Source organism: Giraffa tippelskirchi, chromosome 12 (genome assembly GCF_054371585.1).
Source record: "Giraffa tippelskirchi isolate mGirTip1 chromosome 12, T2T-mGirTip1v1.2.pri, whole genome shotgun sequence".
In the NCBI taxonomy this organism is placed as follows: Eukaryota; Metazoa; Chordata; class Mammalia; order Artiodactyla; family Giraffidae; genus Giraffa; species Giraffa tippelskirchi.
The window spans coordinates 10,513,617-10,523,505 of record NC_137286.1 but is presented as its reverse complement, the minus strand read 5'-3'; the positions used below and the strand labels follow the sequence as shown (position 1 = coordinate 10,523,505).

General features: G+C 52.9%; 1 protein-coding gene across 1 annotated transcript; it reads left to right on the top strand.

The window, feature by feature from the left end:
- Positions 1 to 1,435: 1,435 nt before the first annotated feature.
- On the top strand, positions 1,436 to 9,444 carry LOC145529827 (serpin A3-7-like). Its single transcript, XM_081550586.1, has 5 exons — positions 1,436 to 1,485; positions 3,241 to 3,876; positions 5,465 to 5,735; positions 7,833 to 7,983; positions 9,026 to 9,444. Exons 2-5 carry the CDS (start codon positions 3,243 to 3,245, stop codon positions 9,218 to 9,220), a joined length of 1,251 nt encoding a protein of 416 aa, XP_081406712.1. The 5' UTR covers positions 1,436 to 1,485; positions 3,241 to 3,242; the 3' UTR covers positions 9,221 to 9,444.
- The last annotated feature ends 445 nt before the right edge of the window (positions 9,445 to 9,889 follow it).

Genomic DNA, 9,889 nt, shown 5'->3' with positions numbered 1-9,889 from the left:
CGTGCTGCAGTCCATGGTGTCAGAAAGAGATGGACACGACTTAGCATCTGAACAAAAAATGATGCCACACTATGCAAAACAACAACAAAAAAGTTGTTCTATTAGAGCTCACATTCAATATTATTTAACTAAATCTTTACAGAGATGCGCTCCCACCTCTTTCCAGTCAGGAAGTGTTGTTATCTGCATTTTAGAGTTGAAGAGTTTAAGGTTGATCGATTTCCAGTAAATTGCCTGGGTTCAAACAGCTGGTGAACAGTACTTTCAGAATTGAAGATTACTTCATGTAAAAGCTGTAATCTCATCACGAAGCCAGTGGTTTGCAAACTGTGCTTGATGGAACCCCCAGCGGTCCCCAGGGATCTGTCAGGGGTTGTCATGGCTTGAGGGTGGAGACTATGAAGGATGAACGGGTTGGTTTATTCCCTGAGCCCAGAAAATACCTGAGATTGGCTCAATGAGACATCTAAGACATCAATATCAGGGGTGGAGGACAACTGGCTCTTACGTTGAACCAATAGTGAAGGGCAGAAGGGTGAAGGTCAAGGCCGAGACCATTGGCCCCAGACACTTGAGCTCCTGACATTCTCTGGGGTCCTCAGGCTCACAGCAGCCCTGTGGGAATTGGAAAGGAGTGCTTCAACTTGCAAATCAAGCCGCAAACAAATAGCTTATTGCATATTAACAACCACGTGTGAGGGCCTTCCCTGATGGTCTGGGAGCTAAGACTCAGCGCCCCCAATGCAGAGGGCCTGGGTTTGATCCCTGGTCAGGGAACTAGATCCCACATGCCAAAACTAAGGATCCCACCTGCCTCAACTAAGACCTAGCACAGCCAAATAAAAAACAAAACAAAGAAAAACATGTGTGAGTTTGTGTTTGGAGATTCCTACCACGTAAAGACACGTGCACACATATACACTTCAAAGAAAATTGACCAATAAAGACACAGCATGATGCTAACTTGGAATTTCCCTGGGAGATAGAGTTCTAGGGGATATTTTCCAAGCTCCTCTTTACATTTTCAGGGTTTCTACATGATCCTCAATGAGGATATCAGAAACAGGAATAAAACACTAATAAGAGTCAATAACTTTAAAAAGAACAATAATTTGGAGAAGTTTTCAATGGCCCATTTGATGTTTTCTGAGTTGTCACATGTTCCTCAATGAGTATTTTATAAAGCGAAGAAAACTCTAACACAGGATAGGCTTTTTTTGTGGGCTAATTTTGTGGTTATTTTCTAGAGGAAAAAGCTATTTTGGTAACTAGATTGTTTGAGAAGATCTAATGAAACCTGTTACCAGGAATGATCATGTGCCCATTTCCAGTCAGAGGACAGAACACTGTGCTGTCCCCACCTACATTTCACAAGCCCGGGAGGAGGTCTTTGCGGGATAAATAGGCAGCAGTACCGGGGAAAGTCCAGCATCTGGGCAGACGGTGGCTCTGGATCCACTGCCCACATCCCGCTCTCCCAGGCAGGTAACCCGTGATGCTCCCACACTGGGAGCCAAGGGACCCCTTTCCCAGGGTGGTTCTGGCCTCGGTCAGGGGTCGGTAGAACCTGAGGCAGGAGGGAGGCGGGAGGATGTGTGTCCGATGCTGGGAGGGTTCTGAGTCCTCTGAAGACCAGTCCTCTCTCTGGGTCTCAGTGTTCATCCTGCAAAGGGAGGGACATGCCACCAGGGACGTGCTTCTGACTCTTTGGGATTGTGATTCGAGCCAGCTGTGCTCCATCCAGCTGTGCATCCACTGTCAGATCAGACCTCCTTCGAGGGCCTGAGGAATGTCTCCTTGCTTGGCACAGGGCATTACTCTCACAGAGCCCTGGGGATGGAATTAGTGCAGTGGATCCCTCTGTGCAGAGGCTGCGGGATGTCCAGGGAGGTTTCCTGGGCTCCACTCTCCCTCCAGGGACCCCGGCCAAGCAGAAGGGAGGTGAATCTGCTTAGAAATAGAGCCTTAACTTGGCCAAATAAAAAAGCACCATTCCTTCAGGATAATTTTGGAAGAAAATATTTAACTTTTTGAAAGAAACCATTGCACCAGCCCTGGGCAAACTAAATAGTTGGGGCAGTTGATCACCTCTGTCCTCAGGCTTGTCCGAAGGCCTTTCCCCTGGGCTCTGGCTGAGACTCAGCTCAGTATCCTCCCCTCCTTGGTCTCCCCCCTTCCCTCCTCACCATCCCAGCAGTGCTCTCTCCTCTGAACCTTGAGATGAGGGGGCAGAGGCTGCAGGCAAACAGACCTCTTTGCTGAGGTCGCCAGCTTGATCTCAGTCTCTCCTGGAGGTTTCCTGGGCAGTAGCTCAGTCCTCTGTCCCCAGGGATCACAGTCTGGCTTGTAGAGTCCTAGAAAGTGTCGCTAGTGGAGGGGGTGACATGTCTGGAACTCCTCTTAGGAGCCCAGCACCTTCACCCTGTATGTCACCTGAGCCATTCCACATGTTGGACAGAGGTGGGAATTGAGGATCAGAGAGGTTCAGTCACTGCTCGTCACCACGCAGCACTCACAAGTGGTCCAAACGAAATCCTCGACGCGGTCTCTGAGACTCTGAGCTCACCCTGCTTCTCCCACTAGGAGGCCTTTCCAGGTTCCTGATGGAAATACCCTCCACGTGTCCACCTGGCAGGGGCTGAGAAGAACGCTCTACCCTCCTTGTTCTTTACACCAGCCCTCCTCAGGGCAGCCAGGTGCCAGCACAGCTCCCACTGCCTGTGGTGGCCTCTCTCCTGAAGCCTCACTGTGACCAGGCACTTCGACGGGAGAGCCTCCCTGAGGTCACACCCTTGTCCTCAGAGGCGGGGAGAGGCGCTGTGTCCTCTGATCAGTGCAGGGCTCCTCCCTGGGGGGACAGAGAGGGGATATAGCCTAGTCCCCTCTGACGGTGTCAGCTCCCAGGAAGAGGGAGATGGGTTCTCACTGGATAGCACCTCACACCCATCACCAGCTTCCCCACCCTGGATCCAGGCACCCCAGGCTCCTCACCTTCACTACTCCACTGCTTGCTGTGTGACCTTGGAAAAGCCCCTTCCCCTCTCTGTGCCCAGTCTCTCCACTGGGGAAATTGCTAATGATCTCAGCACTCGATCAAAGTGTGAGAGGGAGCCTAGGAGGGTGCCTACCCCTGGGAGGTCACAGAGCAGCAGGGCTGAGAGAACAGAGACCACAGGGGACAGTGGGTGGGGGTTGCAATGTCATCTGACACCCAGAGACTTAAAAGAGCTTTGTTTTCAGACATGAGGGCAGAGAGAATGTCTTCCCTCCTGGCTCTCGGGCTCCTGGTGGCTGGGCTCTGCTCCAGTGTCCACTGCCTCCCAGAGAATGTGACCCCAGGAGAACTGCACAAAGGGGCGCCTGTGGATGACCACTCATTAGCCTCCAGCAACACTGACTTCGCCTTCAGCCTCTACAAGCAGTTGGCTTTGAAGAACCCAGATAAGAATGTCATCTTCTCTCCTCTGAGCATCTCCATAGCCTTGGCCTTCCTGTCCCTGGGGGCTCGTGGCCCCACTGTGGCGGAGATCCTTGAAGGTCTCAAGTTCAACCTCACAGAGACCCCAGAGGCAGAAATCCACCAGGGCTTCCAGCACCTCCTGCAGACCTTCAATCGGCCCAGCAACCAGCTGCAGCTGAGTGTGGGCAATGCCATATTCATGCCAGAGGAGCTGAAGCTGCTGGACAAGTTCAGGAAAGATGCTGAGGCTTTTTACGCCTCTGAGGTTTTATCCATCAACTTCAAGGATTCCAAAGCTGCTGTAGAGCTTATCAATGCATACGTGAAAAATAAAACTCATGGAAAAATTGAGAAGCTCTTCAACGATTTTGACCAGCTCTCAGATTTAGTCTTGTTGAATTATATTTTCTTTAAAGGTGGGTGCCTAGTTTGAGGTTCAGAGGAACAGATACTTATTTTCTGAGGCTTCAGGGCTATTTCCTGGCTCAGCCAACTGTCATTAGGCAAAACACTATAGAAGAGGCTGCCCTCAGCTTAAGGGGCTTGGACACTAAGGCCCTGCCCCAACCATTGGCTTTGACTGTCTTGGGATTTTCCAAACTCCAATAGTCATTACAGGACTTTAGTGCAGGGGAGCTGCTAGCCCTTTGTCTGAGGCAGAGGGAGAGTTTTGTTTTGGCTTAATCTTACCCGGCTGCTAAAGGAAGGACCTTCCCATTCCCATCACTCTTGGGTGTGTCCTTCCTGATGAGGTGGGTTGGAGCCCTCAGGAAGCCCTCGGCTGTGCCCACCATGGGGTGGTTCTGACCTCCCGGGGGACTTGGTCTCTGGAGGCTCCCGGTGAGGCCAGTGGTCTTCACGGTGAGACAGACTCTGAGGAGCCTGTGCAGCCCCAGGGTCTTCGTTTGTGCTCTTCTATCAGCTTAGGGTGGAACAGGCCAGGCAGCCTCTGCAGAGGGGAGCCTCCTAGACAGGATCCTCTCCCAGCTTCGGGCTGGTCTGATGCCCGGTCCTGGTGACAGGAGGTCAGCATGGCAAACCTCAGCCTGGATATTCACAAGGGGCGGAGTAGAGGCAGATGGATTTTGCACAGGGAGCAAGAAGGGCAAATAGGGAGCCAGAGATGGATTGTCAAGTCAGGAAGTGGTCAGCTGTGTAAGAGACACCAGCTCTTGGAGACAAGTTAGTCCAAAGCTGGGGACTCCTGGCAGAGTCCAGAGTAGTCCTCTTGGTCCACCGTAGTTGTCTGTAAGTAAAAGCTGAGAACTGATTATTCTTAAAAAACAAATCCAGGCCTGTCCTGCTATGTTTTTTTTTTTTGAGTTTTCTGTGCTTCCCTTTCCTATTCCACCTTAGGACTTTCTCCTCACAAGCCATCTACCCCTGCCTTTAATCTTGAGGACACAGGCAGGGATGGAAACAAAGCAGGAGGTGGGGGTAGATGCACATTCCATGAAGCCCCAGAGCCCTAAACTCCTCTAGAAGTCCCGGCCTCAGAGAGGATTCATCCTTCTGGGTGGAGACCCGAGTCCTCTCCTCTGTTGACCCAGCTCTGCCCTCCGGGTCCCTGTGTGGCTCCTGCTCTAGCCGGACTCATAAGGCCGTGGGGATGTGTGTCCTCCCTGAAAAGCCCATGACTAACCCCTGGTCACTAACATGTCCCCTTGAAGGACCAGGAGGTCCCATTTCTCCCCAGACACAGACTCACCTCCATCTCTCTTTTGCCTTCCACATTCCTGTTGGTTTCCTGTGGAGCACAACTAACCAGGTTTATTTCATGCCCCTCTTCCCAATCCTGACCTGTGGGGTTCACCCCCATCCCCAAGGGCTTACCCATCTTCCCAGGTGTACGTGCACACCTGGCAGGGCCACCCCTAGAGGCACGTGGTTCAGGGGCACAGCTGGTGCAGGGAGGGTCTTCCCCACTGAGGGACCAGGGCAGAAGAGGGAGAGGACACACAGCCCTTGTCCTCACAGAGTCCTCATCTATTCCTTCTCCTCCAGCCCAGTGGAAGACTCCATTTGATCCTCGCCATACTTACGATTCAGAGTTCCAGGTGAGCGAGAACAAGAAGGTGAAGGTGCCCATGATGACCCTTGGCCTGGAAACCCCTTACTTCCGGGACGAGGAGCTGGGCTGCACGCTGGTGGAACTCATGTACACCAGCAATGACAGCGCCCTCTTCATCCTCCCCGACGAGGGCAAAATGCAGGACCTGGAAGCCAAGCTGAACCCGGAGACGCTGAAGAGGTGGCGAAACTCCCTGCAGCCCAGGTAACTCTCCAAGACCTGGAGCTGTGCGTTCACCTGCCTTCTCGGTCCTTCCCCCTCTTCCCGGACTCCTGACCCCCAGCATCAGGGCCTCAGGAATGTCTGGGGGTGGGACAGTGGTGGGAGAACCTGTACTGAGATGACTTTGCCTTTTTCTACCTTAGGGACTTTGAGCCAAAATTTTTCCTTCCATAGGATGATGACTTCGGGGGGGGAGGGCAAGGGGGCTGGGGGTTCCTCTCACATCAACATGTATTGAATCAGGAGGATCCTCAACACAACACCCAGTGCTCATGCAGTTCTTTCTTTGGCTCCACCTTCCGACGGTGGAGAGGAAGAGATAGAATCGGGATCAGATGAGGGCTCAGGTGAGACAGGCTCTGAGGACCATCATAGTCTTTCCATCATAGTCACTCATTTATTCATTCATCCACTTAGCACTGGTTGAATTAATTAATGAAAATCATGCTATGTCTAAGGGAATAATTTAGATCTTGAGTCAGCAAATAAAACACTAAATTCCCCACCTTCACAGCACTTGATTTGTGATTAGGGGAGACAGATAAGAAATAAATAAGTAAGTAATTTTGTACTCAGAGATGAGAAATGGTGAGTTGAGGGAAAATAAAGGAAAAAGAGAAAGAAAATTGGACCAAGAGGTAGTTTGTGATTATAATTAGGATAGCCCTTAAGTGATGTTTGAGGTGAGGGACTAAGTCATGTGGATGTCTTGGGGAAAAGCATTGCTGACCAAGGGAACAGCCAGTGCAAAGCCTCTGAGGCAGGAGCAAGCCTAGTGTGGTTGAGGATTAGTGAGGCCAGAGCAGGAGAGCAGAGGGAGTGAGAGCGGAAGCTGGGAGAGGTCGGGATTCTCAGGGAGGACTAAGATCACTTGGAGCCTTGCAGACCCCTTGACTCCCCGCTGTATAAGAGAAATGGAAACTCATCACAAGGTTTTGGGTCAAAGAGTGAAAGATCTGAGTCATGCTTTAAAAGGATCACCCAGGGTGCCTAGTGGAGATTGGACAGCAGAGGACATGCACGGAGGCACGGAGGCCAGCCAGGAGCCCAGTGGGGTCACCCAGGGAAGTCACTGGGGGCTGGACCAGGAGGACCGGGAAGTGTGGGGAGGAGTCGAGTTCTGGGTAAACTGAGGATAGTCACACCAGCCAGGATGTGGGATTCAGGAGGCCGATCTCAGGGGGAAAAGAGAGGGAGAGGCAGTGCTGGGCCCAGGGTCTGCAGGGGGTGGGTAGGGAGGGGCTGTGGACAGCTGTGCGGGGGCACCTCACAGTTTAAGGGGAGTCTCAGCCTCCTCATATTTGGCATCTAAGACCAGATACCCTGACAAGAGTCTTTAGGGAATACAGACAGAGAGGGAGGGAGGCCTCGAGGTGGGAGACAGCATCTCTTACTCCAAGAACCTGCTGGTGTCTCGGCTCAGAAGCTGAAGCAGTCCTGTCCTCGACTGGGAAAGTAAGATGGAGACTCTGAATTGGATGATTCAGGTCCCCAAGTCCCTTGACTGCAGCCCCCAGCCCCCCCACGTCCCCTCCGAGCCCCTTTCAGCTCCTTCCTTCCCTGCCACCCACACTCAGGCTGCCCTTGCGCTGTGGAGCAGCCCCTCTTGCTTCCCACATTCCTGCCAGTGCATTCACCTCCTCCTAGGCTCCTCTTCACCCAGTCAGCTCCATCCCCTCCCCTGGGACTCAGGCTCCATGCCACCTCCTGCAAGAAGCCTTCCTGGTGCCTGTGGAGCAGCCTCCCTGGCACAATCTCTTAGCAATTGTGAAATCCCTGTTGGAGGAGGGTATTTTCCTTGCCCTGCAGCCTTGCAGGGGAGAGGTGGGGACCTTTGTGGGCAACACCACATCCCCAGCCCTAGGGCACCGCCTGGGACATTAGACTCCTGCAGTCAGGGATACATAATTAGGAATTAAGGAGATTTAGCCTGAGGGGTCTAGACACTGAGGAAAGAAGTGCATCTTTCCAGTGTTAAGGAGGTGGTTGGAGATGAAACCACAAAAGATCAAACTGTGAGGTGGAAGAAAGGCAGACACTGTACAGCGTGAGTTCAAGTTTATCTTTCTCATTTCCTAGACATATAGACCAACTCAGCCTGCCAAGGTTTTCCATCTCCAGTGACTATGAGCTGAAAGAGATGCTTTCCCAGCTGGGTATGAAGAAAATCTTCACCAATGATGCGGACTTCTCAGGAATCACAAATGACCGCAAGCTGGCAGTTTCCCAGGTAAGTCTAAACTTTGGACAACTCATCCTTCTTATAGAAGCTTGAATGGGGGCAGACAGGCAGATGTTTGGCTAACTCTGAATTTGCAAGTTCATTGAATTTTCAATAAATCAATCACCCTCCTCAGGACTGGGTTACAATCATATTGGTAGTTGTCCCCACCTTCCCTGAAATATAATGTGACCAGGAGCCCATCATTGGGAAAGAATTCCCCTGGAGTGGAATCAGTGGACCCCATGCCAAGCTCTACTTTTCACCCCTATAGAGGCAAATAGTTAAAGCCCTGTGGCCCTCAGTTTTTTCATCTATAAAATATGGTGATAGTTCTTATCCAGCATGAAGAAACCGGCAGAGCAGGTAAGAGGTACTAACAATGGCTCAGGGCAGGGCCATCGTGATGAATATATACTAAGAGCAGGAGAGAAGGACACCAGGGGTCCTGGTACTGCCATCCTAGAAGCAGAGAAGTTAGAATGAATGGGGGTGGCTGGACAGCCCTGCAGTCTCCCCTGTACCCCATCTGCCAGAGGACCTGGTAAAGGAGACACAGGGGCCATGGGGCCTCATGGTCCAGGGCTGGGAAGCCAAGCCTAGGCAAGGTAGCTGAGGGCTCAGGGACACGTCAGCTGGGCCACAGTGGCGCAGAAAGCAGTGCTGCGCATCTGCAACTTTGACATGGGAGGACTGTGGAAAGTTCCCTGCAAGAAAAATGCCTCGATCTGGCCCCTCCCCCTACACTAGGGGGTACTTGGGGGACAGCAGAGTCTGTGGACTCAGACAGAGAGGGATCCAGATCCAGGAGCCCCTGCTCTTTGCGTCTCTGATCCTGGGCCCAGGACTCTCAGCTTCACTTTCCACATCCATGCATCACAATGGCAAATCAGCTGATAGTTGGATGGGAAGACAGACAGATTGAACAGGTTGACAGCGCAGTGACAGACCAGGAGCAGGTGGATGCATGTGGGTCCCCAGAGGCTCTCAGGCCCCTGCTCACACCCTGCCTCCCCCAACTCCAGTGGGTAATGTTCCGGTGTCCCCACAGGTGGTCCACAAGGCCGTGCTTGACGTGGGCGAGGAGGGCACGGAAGGAGCTGCTGTCACAGCTATCAGAATGTTGACTTCATCCTGGCGCGCATTAACTGTCAGTTTCCACAGGCCCTTTCTGATTTCCATATTCTGCAAAGACACTCAGAGCATCATCTTTTTGGGCAAAGTCACCAATCCCAAGGAAACCTAGAGCTCCCCTCCTCCCTAAGGAGCTGGGTGCCCAGGTTCCTGGGAGCAGCCTGGCCCCTGTGCACCAAGGCAATGCCCCCTGCAACTGCCTGGCCTCATCTGCTCATCCTTGGAAGGTGACAGTGACAATGCTAGGGGCTCCAGGTGCCCAGGGGCTGTAGGTCCTGGTGACAAGGAGGCTCTGAGCCACAGAACAACAATAAAGCACCTTCCCTGGACTGGAAACTTTCCTGTGCGTCTCCACCCTGCTGCAGGGCAGCAAGGCCAAGCCCCCCGACCTGCCACACACATTCAGCCCACCCCACCTCTGGGCCCCTCTGCCTCAGCCTCACCAGCTGGCCCAGGAGCAGGCTTTGTGCCTGTGACCAAGCCCACTGGACCTCAGGACTAGAACTGGGAGGGGCCCTTGCTGCCGATGACCACTTCCGGGGGCTCTGTTTCCAGGTCAAGGTTCACTCCTCCCTCCCCAGGGACTGGGATTGTCCTTGTACTCACTTGCAGGGGCTCCGACCCTGACCTCTGCTGGCACATGCCTCTGGACCTCTCCTTCCTGCCACTGAGCTGGGCCTCCTCCCCCAGGATCACCCCTCTGCCCCCCAGCACCCCAACCTGGGAGACCAGCTACTTCCAGGTTCCCAGCTGAGCTCCTCCACCTCCTGGCCAGTTCCAC

Excerpts from the sequence above, each read along its gene's own strand:
- LOC145529827 (XM_081550586.1), top strand. The coding sequence starts at position 3,243 with ATGAGGGCAGAGAGAATGTCTTCCCTCCTGGCTCTCGGGCTCCTGGTG. Across the intron at positions 5,736-7,832 it reads CGAAACTCCCTGCAGCCCAG|ACATATAGACCAACTCAGCC; the intron begins GTAACTCTCCAA and ends CTCATTTCCTAG. Across the intron at positions 7,984-9,025 it reads GCAAGCTGGCAGTTTCCCAG|GTGGTCCACAAGGCCGTGCT; the intron begins GTAAGTCTAAAC and ends GTGTCCCCACAG.